Source organism: Marmota flaviventris, chromosome 9, assembly GCF_047511675.1.
Source record: "Marmota flaviventris isolate mMarFla1 chromosome 9, mMarFla1.hap1, whole genome shotgun sequence".
Lineage (NCBI taxonomy): Eukaryota > Metazoa > Chordata > Mammalia > Rodentia > Sciuridae > Marmota > Marmota flaviventris.
The window spans coordinates 98,460,438-98,476,846 of NC_092506.1; the positions used below are offsets into that span (position 1 = coordinate 98,460,438).

Here is a 16,409-nt window from a genome sequence, read left to right on the forward strand (position 1 = left end):
TTTGATCTGTAGTTGGTTGAATCCATGGATGCAGAAACCATAGATACAAAGAGTCAACTGTACAAATATTCCATTTCAATGTTAAAATTTCAAACCCAACACACAGAAAAAATAAGAACCAAATGGTCATTTAGGTCTTAAAGCAAACCATCAGTCACCAGGTTTAAAAATATATAGTTTTCCAGTCTTAAATCTATTAGGAAGAATATCTTCAACAGAAATTTGACTCTGGTAAAGGTGTAAAAATCTTTAAAATAAATATACCTTTTTTAATTCAGGGAAACACTAAAAACAAGCCAACAAGTGTCACAAAAAACCTACTATAATTGATACAAGTATTAAAAAAAAAAAAACTTTAAAAATACACTTAAATAAGAAAACATACTTCCTCAAAGAGGCAAGAAGTCAGAAAAGAAATTGAGTTATAGAAAATTTGTTTCTACTCTGTACTTATAATTTTTTTCAAGATATAACCAAAGAATAAAAGATCTGAAAATAAAAACAAAGCCAACAGCAATCAATAGTGTCCCAAAACCTTCTATAATATCTCTGCTCTTTACCTCTTCATATTGCTGTAGCTTGCTGCTATTTGTTGGGATAGAATAAACCAAGCAGTTTTTGATGAGACACTCAGACAAATCCTCCCAGATTACATCACCAAGCATCTCAGCCAATATGATCGTAGATGGTTTTTCAATTTCTAAGTCAGTGTCAAGAGGCAAATCTAAATTCAAAAGAAAAAGGTTTTAAATGAGAAACCATTTACAATCCTCAAATATTCTTAAGCTGCCTAGTTTTCCAGAAATCTTTCATTTTAAGATGATGGGAAAGAAAACAGTCCAGATAACTCTATGCCATCTCAACTATGTTGTACAATACATGACATACAATTATGATTTTTATTTTCACTGCTCAACTGAATTTTGTGTACTAAATCACTGCTTATACTCTTTAAAAAGGTACAAGCCATCTACATTGTAATCACCTACTTTTAAGCTACTGATCTAATTATATGACAAACAGAAGATCTGCACTCAAAAATTAAAACTAGAGTAAAATCCCACTTTACTAATGAATAAACATACTTTTTCATCTCTGCATAGGATCTGTTTATCTTAAATAAATTATCAACAAATACTTTAAAGTTACATCTAGTCTACTAAACATATTTCAATGCCTCCTCTATAATTATCTCATGGTAGTGTTATCCAACACATTTTGAAAATGTTATATTTAAAATATCCTATTAATTGCCAGGTGTGGTGGTGCATATCTACAATCCTAGCAACTCAAGAGGCTGAGGCAGGAAGATTGCAAGTTTGAGACCAGCCTCAGCAACTTAATGAGGCCCTAAGCAACTTAGCAAGACCCTGTCTCAAAATGAAAAATAAAAAGGACTGGGGATATGGCTCAGTGATTAAGTACCCCTGAATTCAATCCCCAGAACCGAAAAATAATAAATAATACTTAAGAATATTGGCTTTTGAGACAGTATAAAAGGCAGAGGAACAATAAATGGGAGCAGCTATTTTGGATCTAGTTCTGACTTGTCAAGAAAGACCTTAAGGGGCTGGGGATGTGGCTCAAGCGGTAGCGCGCTCGCCTGGCATGTGTGCGGCCCGGGTTCGATCCTCAGCACCACATACAAACAAAGATGTTGTGCCTGCCGAAAACTAAAAAAATAAATAAATAAATAAATATTTAAAAAAAAAAAAAAGAAAGACCTTAAGAAATAAAAATCTTAGAAGATGACCATATTACCTTCAATACTTTGTTATATCTAAAGTTTAGGCCTACACTGTCCAATACACTAATAACCAGTCACAATTTGCTACTGAGCACTTGAAATATGGCTAATATTACTGAGGAACTAATTTTTTAAAAAAACTTTAATTAATTTAAATTCAAGTTTTCAAATGGAACAGGGAGCCTTGTAGTAATGGAATAGTCTGTACCTTTTTTTTTTTTTTTAGTACTGGGGCTTGAACCTGGGAGCACTTTACCACTCAGCTACATCCCCAGCCCTTTTTTTTTTTAAAGAGAGAGTGAGAGAGAGAGAGAATTTTTTAATATTTATTTTTTAAGTTTTCGGCGGACACAACATCTTTGTACGTGGTGCTGAGGATAGAACCCAGGCCGCACGCATGCCAGGCGAGCGCACTACCGCTTGAGCCACATCCCCAGCCCCCATTCCCAGCCCTTTTTACTTTTTATTTTGAAACAGGGTTCCACTAAGTTGCTTAGGCTGGCCTTAAAACTTGTGATCCTCTTGCCTCAGCCCCCAACTCACTACGATTAGAGCCGTACATCCTCATGCTTGGCTTAAAGTGAACAATCTTAAGGAACATTTTCAGCAAAATTAGTCATTTAAAATCATAAGGATCAACAAAAAAATGTGATTTTTACCAAGATCTAAACTTTTTAACTTTGGCCAGTTACAAAACGACTTGGATTCTTATGCCAAAAGAAAATAATTTTCAGATGAAGAAATGACAAAAGAAACTATTATTTAAGTTTTCTTCTTTAATTATGAGGAAATATATTTTCAAACACGTGAAAGAGGGGCTAGGGATATAGCTCAATTGATAAAAGTGCTTGTCTCACATGCACAAGGCCCTGGATTCAATCCCCAGAACCTCCAAATAAAACCTAAGATTTTTGGGGCGGGAGGGAATACCAGGGATTGAAGTTGGGGGCACTCAACCACTGGGCTACATCCCCAGCCCCATTTTGTATTTTATTTAGAGACAGATCCCACTGAGTTGCTTAGTACCTCACTTTTGTTGAGGCTGGCTTTGAACTCGTGATCCTCCTGCCTCAGGCGTGCGCCACCATGCCCGGCATGAAAGATTTTTAATTAAGCCAGCATAAAACATTGCCCATAAAACATAAAATCTTTCTAATAATATCAAAGATCAACTGATTCAATTTGTGAAAAAATGCAAATACTTTTCTTTAGCTTTAGATGATACTTTATAGATAACATTTTGTCTAAAAGGACTTCCAAATATACAGAGAAATGCTGTCAATTCACAGCCAACATCAATCTTATGGCATATATTTTTTAAATCTTTCACATTTGTCAAAGAAAAATTTCAGTTAGACATGAAAAAATTAGTTTCTATCACAACAGTGTTCCAATGCCATGTTGGGTTAAAAAAAATATCCAGATTTACTGGAATCTTAAAATAAGATACTGATGATTTCCTTATTATTTCATTCCACTGCATGATAAATATTTGTGTTGGAAGTTTTATTCTGAAACAGACTATATGAACCATGTAACAAATATAGCTGTTAAAATCATTCAGTTTATAAATATGCAAAGATTATAAATTATCCCTGGTTTACGGAAATGTCTAAAGAAACAGATCCTGTGCTCTTTAATGCTTATTAGTTAAGTTTGCAAGAGATTTAGAAAGATTTATTGCACTATTATCTTCAATATTTTCTTAAAAGAAAAGGAATGCTTGCCAAACACTCAAATAATCTAAAATACAAAATGGCAATGTACTTGTTTTGCTACTGATATCACATTATATATAAAGTATATGTAAATTTTCTAACTTATATATAAATACACAAAGACTTTCCAAGGACTGAACTGTCCCCACAAAATTCATATTTTGAAGTCCTAACACCCAATGTACAGTATTTGGAGTTTAGGGCCTTTAAAGGAGTAATGAAGGTTAAATTAGGTCATTATGGTAAATTCCTGATTCAATATTACTGGTGTCCTTAATAAGAAAGAGACACACCAGAGATGGGAGCACACTGAGAAAATGTCATGTGAGGCACAGCTAGAAGGCCACAAAACAAGGAAAGAGGCTTTAGGAAAAACCAAACCTGCCAACAACAGAAGAGAAATAATGATAAGGCCAACTTAAAACTATGTAATTAAAAAAAAACTAAAAATGTTTATATTGGTAATAAGATGTAGATGTATTGTAAAGAATATGAAAATCCAACTTATATCACAGGAATAAGACCTGATCTGGATGGTTCCATGTAAAATAAATAACATTCAGTAAAGCAGATACTGCAGGGAAACATATTTTGAACAAATTTTTAAAGAACTACCCTGAAAATTAAATTTGCCTTTGGGTAATAGTATTTAGTACAGATGGGTGATGTACAGATTTTAAAAAACAAAACAGAACACTTCCAGGTACTCAGAGTTGCCCCCAAAGCAGAATGGAATACCTCAAAAGGAAGTGAGCTTCCTCTCACTAAAGATGCTCAGGGTACTATCAGACCAACTGAGGGAATGATAAAGAGGAGAGTAAAGCATCAGAGATATCTGGATTTAATCGGCTCTGATTCTTTCCAATTCTGGGGTGCTTTAAAACTCTGTTTATATCTAATAAAAAAGTTGTTTTTGTTTTATGGTACCAGGGGAATGAACCCAGGGGCATTTCACCACTCAGCTACATCCTCAACACTTTTAATTTTTTATTTTTGAGAGACAGTCTGTTAAATTGCTGAAGTTGGCCTCAAACTTGCAATCCTCCTGTCCCAGCCTCCTAAGTCACTGGAATTAAAGATGTGCACTATCGTACCAGGCAAATAAATCTTAAATTGCATTTTTCCCCAAGTAAAGAACCTAGGAACAAGAAAACTACCTTGCACTATTGCAGCTTATATAAGGCTTAGGATTTTTTTTTTTTTTATTTCTTCCTGACAAAACTTTACAAAAGAAGCCAGGTGTGATGGCGCTACTCAGAAGTCTGAGGCAGGAGGACTACAAGTCTGAGACCAGCCTGGGCACCATGACAAGAACATTCTCAAGTTTTTTAAAAAAAGGTGAGTGAAGATAGAGATTTTCTCAATGGTAGAGTGTCTCTGGGTTCAATCCCTAGTATTGCAAAACAACAATATAAACCATACAAAGACTTTCTTGCTTTACAAACGAATTACATATATATAACTAAACAGTATATGAGTGTCCGGAAAGCCTAAAAACAATAGCATTGTGTGTGTGTGTGTGTGTGTGCGCGCGCGCACACACCTTGGGGTTGAACACAGGAGCATTCTACCTCTGAGCCATACTCCCACATCACCACATCCCCACATCCCCAGTCCTTTTATTTATTTACTTATTTTCTCCTTTTATATTGAGATAAGAGTCTCACTAAGTTGCCCAGGCTGGCTTCAAACTTATGATCCTGTTGCCTCAGCCTCTAGAGTCACTGAGATTATAGGCATGTGCCACCATGCCCAGCTACAGCACTTTTTAATTTTCTTCAGAGTCAGAATGTTGGCTAAACTATTCAACAAGACAATGAGAAAAGCAAAATGAAGATAAGTCAAATTGATTTTTAAAAAAACAACAGTAATAAAATAAAACACCAAAGAAAACTTTATTTCTAATAGGATGATAAATAAAATAAACTGATTCAAAGCAACACAGAAACTGGTTATTCCTAATGTGAATAAACATCTAACCAATAGGCTAAGCTGAAATGTAACTTATTTTTTACGTTAAACCCAGTTTGTTTGTTTACATCAGATTAATGGGATTTTCCCACTGAAACTTGTAAAACATTTAGTTAATATCTCCTCCTGTAATTAATGCAAGATTCCCAAAATGTAATGTTACTAGAAGTTCAGTAAGAAAATTAGATCCTGGCATTTAACTAAATTACAAATACAGAATCTGGTGGTACCACTGATGACAAGACTTGTCAATATAGAGCAGGGAAGAAATGCAAAGTAGGCAAGAAATAAGAAGGTAATTACTTTGTTCCTTTGGCATCACTTACTTCTGATCCTCCCTTCATTCACATTACAGGCATTTCAACTTTAAAATAACATAATATTTACTTTATAAAACAATATTTGTTTTTCCAAAGTATAAAAGCACTATTTGGGGATACACACCTAGAAGCTGTTTCTGAAGCACTTCTAGCACGAGTCGGATCTTTTCAAAAACTTCAGATGGTGATGGATGTTCCAAGTCAGTCAGGAGAGATTCGAAACGAACAATAACTATATTAGGCTGGCTTTCTATCACTGCATAAAGGGATGGGCAAGATGCCAAAGGCCTAAGGATATACTTCAGCAGCATCTGACCTAAAAATCATATGAATATTCACCAAAAATCATGAGGAAACTTCTAAAGAGTAAACGTGCAAAAAAAAAAAAAAAATCTATTATTTATATAGTTCATCCTCACAACCAAAATACATATACCATGACTTTGTGTACTACAAGTACTCCCACTGAAATTTTCTGATTTTAAAAAACAAAATAAGTAAATAGAAACTATGTTTTTTCTAAAGGAAAAAAGAAAAAATACAAGCCCTTTTTCTCCTTTTGATGAATCATGAGGCAAAACACTGTCATAAATATTCTCCAGAATATACTTTATAATCTTGTCATCCTTTTAACACTAGGCCTCCTGTGCCTTTAATATGAATGAAACAAACCATACGCTTTACCGAATGATTTAAGCTTAGTGTGTAGTTCTCCAAGGATAGAAAATGCCAACAAGACAGAACTCATGGATGGCATAAGGGTCTTCTCCTCTTTCTGGGATTGTTCAGTACACAAATGAAGTTCTGTTTGCAGGCAAGATTCTAAACTGCTGGTATCTAAGAATAAAGGGAAAAAAATATCAGCTGCTTGAGCAATACACAATCTCACTTCTACTCCTCAGAGCCTATTCTCCACTGAGATTTCTAAGCATGTAGTTTCATTACAATATATTTTAATACAACCAAATATTAATTATGACATGCATGTCACTGGCATCACTTTAAAACAGGAAATGGTTTTTTTGGTATGTCCAGAGAAACAAATTAATTGTAAAAGATGACTGCCTAAAAGAAATGCTTACTAAATATATACTGAATGACAAACTGAAAGCAAAGGACAAAAAATGAGTTCCTAGTTCTATAGACCTCCTTTTCTATGTTCTTTTATTTTGGTACCAGGGCTTGAACTCAGGGGCACTTGACCACTGAACCACATCCCCAGTCCTATTTTGTATTTTATTTAGAAACAGGGTCTCACTGAGTTGCTTAGCACTTCACTTTTGCTGTGGCTGGCTTTGAACTCATGATCCTCCTGCTTCAGCCTCCCAAGCCACTGGGATTACAGGTGTGAGCCACTGCACCTGGCTTCTGTGTGCTTTTTTTTAACAAGAGATATATCTGCCTGGGCTGGGGTTGTATCTCAGTGGCAAAGCACTTGCCTCGCACCTGTGAAGCAATGGGTTTGATCCTCAGCACCACATAAAAATAAATAAAATAAAGGTATGCTGTTCATCTATAACTACAAAAAAATTATAAAAACAAAGTTACTGTGTCCATCTACAACTAAAAAAAGATACACCTGCCAAACAAGTTGTAATATTGTGACAAAAAGCCCAACACACCTGCCATCTTCTCTTCAGCCTACTTGTAAGCAGAATCCAAAATTGTTTTCCAAAATTACTTCCTTCAAAATACTCATATTTCCCCCAAGAACTGAAAAAGAACTGAGCCAAACCCATCTTCTACCCATAGTCCCTCTTGCTCTGCCCCTCCTGCCTTCTTTCCTCAGCAAGAGAGAATGGCTAAATGGTTTCCTTAAGCTTTCCATCCAAGACAACTGCTGGGATTAGTTCTGTTGATACAGGTACATTCTATGAGGCTATAAGAAACTTCGCATGGTCTCAAACTACTACCTCCTTCTCCACTCCACCCTTACCATGTAGACCTTAACCACTAATCATCCATCCTCTCTTTCCTACAGAAGGGGAAAGAAAAAAAAGGTGGAAGGAAAGTAAAGTGAGGTCACTTTAGGGACTCCTTGTTTATCATAAGGTTTCAACATAGACTTGGGGGACTAATAACTGAAACTTCATCTTCCAATACAAAATATTCAGAATATATTCAGAGTTCAAACTGGTTCTGGCAGATTAAGCAAAGCAGTCCACCTGAGGTCAGAAGCACCTTTTGATGATGGGAACTTCCATACAATCAACTTCTGCCACTCTTCTCCAAGGTGATAAAGTATGTTCTGTTTCTGTATTGTGAGCTCCATGCTGAGAGATTTCAATATTTTTAAATCAAAGCATTTTCTGGATTTTAATAACTTCAAACATTTCTGTGCCTGGTAGTGAAATGGAAGCATTGTTAAATACTCCACCTGGACTCAGAGAAATTAAGAATATATTTGTATAATAATAAAGAATACACAGAACACAACGTATACTAAGAACAAGGATAGCACTAATTGGTTATGTTTTACAGAAAGCTTTTAGTACCTCTTCCAGGTGCTGAGCAGCAGTGACATATTTCTTCTCTGTTAACGCACAATTATATTCTTCAATAGCAGTAGAAAACTGAAAAGAGAAGTCCAAGTTATGAAGTATTTTATTGTATATGCCCTAGTATTTCAAGTCTGTTTTTTAAAAATATGAAAAAAGCAGGGCACAAAGGTGCTTGCCTAGAATCCCAGTGACTTGGGAGACTGAGACAGGAGGATCATGAGATTGAGGCCAGCTGTGGCAACTTAGTGAGACCCTGTCTCAAAAAGTAAAAAGAACTAGGGATGTAGCTCAGTGGTAAAGCACTTCCAGGTTCAATCCCAACTGAACCCATAAAATAAAATACGAAAAAAAATTTTGGTCAGGAAATATGCACTGAACAATGAGAACTGGAAAAAAATTACTTTCTCACCATCAAAACATTAACATTTGAGCTGAGTTTACCAACCTCTTGTAGCTGTTTAAGCAAACTCAGGACTACTGAGTCTCTTTCCAACTGTTGTTTCAAGTCTGAAAATTCAGCAGTCGATACATGAAGATCACGACGGACCTAATTCATACATACAAAATAAGTACTTTTAGTGGCAGATGTCATTCAAGGAAGAAGTTATTTTGTAATCAATAATATTAGCAAATTATTTTTAAAAATAAAAATAATCTCTCTAGTTTAAAAAACAAACAAACTTTTAAGCTATACCATACCTAAGAAATAAAACCTTTACAGCTAATCAATAAGCTAGTAGGTCAATATAATTCATATTGAAATTTAAATACTAGTCTCAATTGCAGTAAAATCACAGAAGGTATTGAAAGAGAACTTAGAGGTCCACTTAGTCCAAACCTTTATCCTGTGTAAGAATACCCATGCCACATGATCCCAGTGGTGCATGCCTGTAATCCCAGCAACTAGGGAGGCTGAGGCAGGAGGACTGCAAGTTCAAGATCAGCCTCAGCAACTTAGCAAGGTCTTAACCAACACAGTGAGACTTTGTCTCAAAAATAAAAAATACAAACAGTGAGGATGAAGTTCAGTGGTAAAGTACCCTATCAACACAACTTCCTCATGAGATTTTCTATTCTTAAACAGTTATCTTTCAGCAGATTTCATCCACTTAAAATTACTAGTAAGGTATTCCCAGTTGCCAAAGTGATATCTGTAACTGAAGAGTTTTAACTATTAGAAAGATTGCTTTTTTTTTTTTTTTCTTTTTTAATCTTGGGGACGATAGTGCACACCTATAACCCCAGAAGCTCAGGAGATTAAGGCAAGCTGATTACAAGTTTGAATTTAGCCTGGGCAAACTAGAGAGAATCTCTCTCAAAATAAAATAAAAAATTATCTATGTTGGCATAGACTATACTAGGGTAGCCAGACCTTAGGCTGTAGAATAAGTTTGCTAACCTAAACTAATATCATTTTTTTTTAATGTACCTTGTTTGAGTCATTGCATTTCAAAGTCTTTTTTTCTTTCTTTCATTTTTTTATAATACTCTAGCCTTAATTTTAATACAATCTAACTGTGCAAGTCCATCTGGACATCCTTCAGGTACCTTAAATTTAAACATCCCAAATCTTCAACAAACACCTACTCTTTCTCTATATTCTCTATTTCAGTGAATGGTATATCAATGAGCTAGTTCCCCAATTATTCTTAACCCCTGAACCTTGCTTTCACTTGCCATATCAATATATCCCAAAGATCCTAAATCTTAAACGTCACCAAGATTTGTCCATTTTTCTCATCTCCCTTACTAATGACTTTAGATCAACAAACTATTTTTCCTGAATTATTTTAACAGCATCTAACACTCTGCTTTCCCATTTCCCAAGCTCATTTCCCTCAAGTACTTTCTTCAAACTGCATGCTGAATGGGACTCCTAAAATTCAAATCTTAAATTCCTCCATGGCTTTGACGATGCCATCCATACTACTAACCTAATACAAAGTACTTGCTTACCTTTCTAATCTCTTCTCACATCCCTTCCAATGCAGTTCATAAACATCGGTCATATGGAATATTTGCAGCCCTCAAAAGTGACAACTCTTCATTACCTCCATACCTCTGCAATGTTATTCCTTATGCCTACCTAAAATTCCTTATGCCTTCCCTTGTGGCCTAACCACATAATATTCAGGCCTTGGTTTGGAGACTATTTCGGGCGGGAAGCCATTCTTGGCTACATCTCGTCTAACTAGATTACTCCTATTTACTACTGCATTACACTATTTTACTCATCTATATCTGAGACTTATCTTTGAAATAAAAACAATCTCATTAGCAATGATCACAGTTTCTTACACCTTGCAGGTACTTGATAATTACGCCAAATATCTGAACAATTTTTCTTTGCAACATTTACTTACTAAATTTAATTCTCCTTCTTAAGCCCTAAATATGTATCTTTTTCCCATATGATGGGGGTTTAAATATTAAAAATGTCTCTTCCTAAGGCTTACTATCTTCAGTTTCTTGCTTCTTTCATTGTTCTTCAATGGTAGTGTTCAGAACCTTCTCATCCAGACCAACCATCTTTCAAATTACAACAATCAGAAACGAACACATTTCGCCAGCTATAATCTGCCCATAAAAGGTACACAGAGCCCCCCATTAATGTCTTCTTTTAGTCACTCCATCTTTTTTCTCTTTTTGGTACTAGGGGTTGAGTGGGGCAGTTGAATTGCTGGGCAGTTACATCCTCAGCCCTTTTTGGGACAAGATCTAAGATACTGAGACTGGCCTCAAACTTGTAATCTTACTGCCTTAGACTTCCACGTCACTGGGATTACAGATGTCCACCACCATGCCTGACTAAGATACTTCACTTCTAACAGCATGGTCTAACATTGCATTACTGACTCACTGAACAAATAATCAATGAAGTACAAATACACTCTGGGAATATTCTTTCAAATGTGCCATGGTTGTAAAGTAACAGATCTGGGGTGAGCAGTGCTGGTGATTGAATCCAGGGGTGCTTTACCACTAAGCTATATCCCCAAGCCTTTTTTATATTATTTTAAGACAGGTTCTCACTAAGTTGCAAAGGTTAGCTTTAAACTGCAATCCTCCTGACTAGGCCTCCTGAGTCACTGGGATTATGGGTGTCAGCCACTGTGCCCTGATTTATTTTTATTAAAAACACTAATTAGGATGATTAAAATGATCATGAGTGATTGTTAGGGCTTCTAACAGACTTTCAATGTAACCAACAGTTTTCTCATTTGTGAGTCAAGTTCTACATAGAACTTTAGAAGAAAACATTTGTTCTTTAATAACTATCACACAGGAAACAGTGTCCTGTTTCTTCTTGATGATAAAGACTTAGACAATACCTCAACATCATGATTTTGGTATCAAGATCCCTGAGAAATAATTTTATAGAGACACTTAAGGTTAGATTTTGTTTAAATATCTAGTATCAGCATGTTTTCTTCCAAATGCTATATTATTTATTTATTTATTTAGGTACTGGGATTGAACCCAGGGGTACTTAACCACTAAGCCACATTCCCAGCCTTTTTAATTTCTATTTGAGACAGGGTCTCACTAAGTTCCTTAGGAACTCTTTAAGTTGTTAAGGCTGGCTTTGAATTACAATCCTTCTGCCTCAGCCTCCAGAGCTAATGGGATTACAGGTGTGCACCACTGCCCCCAGCTATAATGCTTATTGTTTCTAAAAGAAAACTGCAGGGAAAAAAATCCTGGTGAGATAATATATGAGCAAATAAATACTTTAAAAAGTATACTTTAAAAAGTTTTATAATTATTATTTTTCTTGATGCATTATAATTATACATAATAGAGGGATTCATTGTTAAAGCAGATATTTGTTTCCAAATTGGCCTGCTTATATTTACTCCTGCTTACTAGAATGATGACAGGACCCCAGCAAACATGGTAAACATTTCTAAAATCTGCCAGACTCTACATAAGAATTATTTTAAGCACTAGGCCCACAAATTGATACTGTACAAGAAGGGCACAGATCCTGTTTGCTCAAGGAAAGTAGCTTGATGGCAGCAAGTAGAGTGACTATGGTAGGCAAACCAAACCAACTTTCCAAGAGACAGCCAAAGACAAGGAAGACTGTGCTGAAGCTTCAAAGTGTTGAGGCCAGATACAAATCTAAGAGAATACTGGCCATTAAAACACGCATGTGGGCTGGGGATCAGGCTCAAGTGGTAGCACGCTCGCCTGGCATGTGTGCAGCCGGGGTTCGATCCTTAGCACCACATACAAACAAAGATGTTGTGTCCGCCGAAAACTAAAAAAAATAAATATTAAAATTCTCTCTCCCCACCCCCCCCTTTAAAAAAAAAATTAAAAATAAATAAATAAATAAAAATAAAACACGCACGTGGGGCTGGGCTGTAGCTCAGGGAAGAGGGCTTCCCTAACATGAGTGAGGCTCTGGGTTCAATCCTCAGCACCACATAAAAATAAACAAATAAAATAAAGGCATTCTGTCCATTTACAACAACTACAAAAAAAAAAAAAAAGATGCATGTGCTGACTGTGGTGGCACACACCTGTAATCCCAGCAGCTTGGGAGACTAAAGCAAGGGACCACAAGCTAGAGGCCAACCTCAGCAACTTAGCAAGGCCCAAAGCAACTTGTGAGACTCTGTCTCAAAATAAATAAATAAGTTCTCTCTACTTTCTGATTGTCATGTCCTGAGCTTCCTTCTTTTGCCACGCCCTTCTACCTTGATGTTCTACCTCACCTTGGGCCCAAAAGTATGGAGCTGGCTGTCTATGCACTAAGACCTCTGAAACCATAACATCTCTACATTAGAATTCAACCACAGAGGAGAATTACTACCAACAGGGGACAGGGGTACAGGGGGTAACATTTCAACGAGAGCAAAATAGTAAAAATCAGGTTCACTGGGGGGGTTGTGGCTCAGTGATAGAGTGCTTACCTACCATGTGTGAGGCACTGGGTTCAATTCTCAGCACCACATATAAGTAAATAAATTAAAGGTCCATTGACAACTAAAAAAAAAATTTAAAAAAATCAGGTTCATCATGGGGGTTAATACAATGTTCACAGCATGTTCCAGAGCCATGAACTCTAGAGCTTAATTACCTGAAGAGTTTAGAAATTGGTGGGGGGGGGGGGGGGGAGGGGATCAATAAAATAAGATGGCTCCCTTGAAAAATAAATAAATAAATAGATGACAGATAGGGCTGTGGATATGGCTCAGTAGTTAAGCACACCTGTATTCAATTCCCAGTACAAAAAAAAAAAAGTTTATTATTTTACAAAATGTTTCAATTCGCCTATAATCATTTGGTTTAACTTCCATTTACCAATAAGGAAAGTGATGTCTTGAAAAGCTGTATAATGCCAGGCACGTGACACACACCTGTATTCCTACTGACTCAGGAGGCTGACATAGGAGGATCACAAGTTCAAGGCCAGCCTCAGCAACTGAGTGAGGTCCTAAGCAACTTAGTGAGACCCCGCCTCAAAATAAGCAATAAAAAGGGCTGGCTATGTAACTCAATAGTAAAGCATACCTGGGTTCAATCCCCAGTACAGGAAGGAAGGATGGAAGAAAGGAAGGGGGCAAGAAGAGAGGGATGGTAGGAAGGAAGAAGAGTTGTGTGGAACTAAGTTATCTTAGAAATCAGGAAGCTGAATTGCCTCCTTATAAACCTACCCAAAAAAAAACTATTCTAGGAAAGTAGAGATATATGGTTCAATGGTAGAGCACCTGCCTAGCACATGCAAGGCCCAGAGTTCAATCCCCAATACTGCAAAAATTTTTTTAAATTGACAAAACATAGGCACAGTGGTTCATGCTGTGATTCCTCCAGCCTCACCAGCGGCTGAGGCAGGAGAATCTCGCGCTTAAAACTAGCCTCAGCTAGCCTCAGCAACAGCGAGGCACTAAGCAACTGACTGAGACGCTGTCTATAAATAAAATACAAAACAGAGCTGGGAATGTGGCTCAGTGGTTAAGCATCCCTGAGTTCAAACCCCAGTGCCCCCCCAAAATTGCTAAAAACAAACTATTCTTACCTCACTCTCTATTCTGGATTTCAGCAGGTCAATATCATCAGATAGTTTATCCACCTGGGTAACAAGGTCCTGTGCACTCTGCATACTAGGCAGAAATTCACTGTACTTCTTGCTGATCATATTGCATACCTCACCCTATAATATTAAAAAAAAAAATCATAAACAGGGAAATGAGTAGGGAACTAACTCTGCTAACAATACATAGCTCATTTTCTAAGAGTCATCTTGCATGTGGGAGTTTTCTTAACAGTTAACTCACAGCATTCACCTTCCCTCCAAGCTAATGAGCTTCTTTCAAAAACATATTTCTCCCACCTTTAAGTGGCCCGTACATTACCAAATATCAACAGTGTCCAAAAATTGTACAAATGCTGGAAAAAAGAAAGGTGAAGCCAGAAATTCTCATATTGAATATATCAGACTGTATCCACCAATTTTAATCAGATATCTAATAGAAAAGTAAATGGATAAATGAAATCAATTATATGTATACCTCAATCTATTTTTATCTTCTAGCCTATGAAATTTTAAGGCCTACTCTCAAAACCCAAAATAATGAGCTTCATTATCTCCTTTAATCGAGATTATCTTTATAAACAATTTACCCTGCATTGAATTATTTAATGCTTTGGACAATACAAAAATAAATATGCTTTTAACAAATTCCTTTTTTGCTAGGAAAGATTCTATACACTGCAGTAACCAAAAAAAAAAAATGACTGAAACGTAATAGTCACAAAATCCTCCAGAAAAACAAATGAGAAAAATCACCTCTGGGATAAAATGAGGTTATTTTTAATGCAGGAGATTAATTTGAGATGGAAAATGAAAAATGGGTAGAATACATTGAAAAATGGCAGAAAGATAGACGTAAATAATATGAGCAAAATCTGGGAACTAGAAAAAACAAATTGGGCCTGAATGGACCATAGAAATTAATTTCAATTGGTTTAAGACTTAAGATGATAAAAGAAACTAGTCTAAGGAAATGTAGCTTAGGTCTAGAAAGGTAGGAGTCTTGAGTGTCATAAGGTAGCTTAAATAGGTCCTTTCCATAACATTAAACAGTGTTGAAAATCCCCAAAATCATGTAATGGAAATGTCAGTGATAGGTATACTTAAAATTTCAGAAACCACTTTTGTATGATCAAGAGTTGTTAAGAAGCGATCTATCTTTTGACTTTGTGGTGTGTGCCGAACTTGTTCCCTTAGTCTAGACTTAAGCAGGTACATAAAAGTTTTAATGAAAGTCACTGAAGATGTGGGCCAATACTGGCAAGGTAATATCAGTAGAAAATGAGACTGTGTGGCCAGAAGCGGCAGGTCCATGTATAATAATGGCATAACCTTCAGCACGGCCTCAAGTATTTGGGGATGAAGAACAGTTTTAAAAACATATTCAGAGTTCAAAAAGAAATTTCAGGGAGGAGGACGACGCAATCCTCCCAAAGCTATTATTTCCACCCACAAATGGAAGACTGGGTGGAGGAGATGGAACACTCACAGATGGGTGACTGGTCTGGTCCTCTGTCCATCTCAGACGCTCCCTCTCGGCGCTTCCAGCTCCACCTCCCGCTGTGCTGGTCTTCCCCAGCTCCTTCCCCCGGGTGCACCCGTCCCCAGCCTAACCACTCCCTGACCCTCGCCAAACACCACCCCTCCCTCCCGCAGTCCCAGTCCTCCTCTACGCCGGGCCGCCCCGGACTCCAGTCGGAGCGCTCTCCCCAACCCACACGCCTCTCCTCCCACGCAACTCCCCCAGCCGGACCTCCCCGGTTGGCCCCACTTCGGAGACACCTGCTGTCTGTCCGGCTCCTCTCTTGTCCCTAAACATCCACCCGGCGCCCCTTTCGGGTCAGAAGGCGCCAGCCCCCACTCACCTTGATCTCCTCCACCCTCCGGGTCAGGCGGCTGATCCGGGTGCCGAGATCCTCCTTCTCCAGGCTCCCCGAATGAGCCAAAACCTCCGTCACGAAGGAAGCCATCGCTAACACCGGAACCAAGGCCGACGGGTCACTTTCTCACAGCCACCGCGGCACTCCACTCCCGCCGGCAGGCTCCGCGCGCGGCCTGCCGGGAAACGCAGTCTGGCGGGGCCCCGGGCGCGGCGAGCCAGCGCGAGCC

General features: G+C 37.5%; 1 protein-coding gene across 2 annotated transcripts in view; it reads right to left on the bottom strand.

Annotated features, from left to right (window-relative positions):
- Zw10 (zw10 kinetochore protein) overlaps positions 1-16,330 on the bottom strand; it is a 36,043-nt gene extending 19,713 nt beyond the window's left edge. Inside the window, exons 1-8 of one of the 2 annotated variants that reach the window (XM_071616712.1) lie at positions 16,166-16,330; positions 14,286-14,420; positions 8,703-8,804; positions 8,252-8,329; positions 7,938-8,097; positions 6,441-6,593; positions 5,881-5,931; positions 561-724 (exon numbers count right to left, since the gene is read on the bottom strand). In XM_071616712.1, the coding sequence (XP_071472813.1) occupies positions 561-724; positions 5,881-5,931; positions 6,441-6,593; positions 7,938-8,097; positions 8,252-8,329; positions 8,703-8,804; positions 14,286-14,420; positions 16,166-16,270 (948 nt within the window). In that variant the 5' untranslated portion in view covers positions 16,271-16,330. Of the gene's footprint in view, positions 1-560; positions 725-5,880; positions 6,073-6,440; positions 6,594-7,937; positions 8,098-8,251; positions 8,330-8,702; positions 8,805-14,285; positions 14,421-16,165 lie in introns of both variants that reach the window. The other variant, XM_027930684.2, reaches the window with a different exon arrangement.
- Positions 16,331-16,409: the final 79 nt, after the last annotated feature.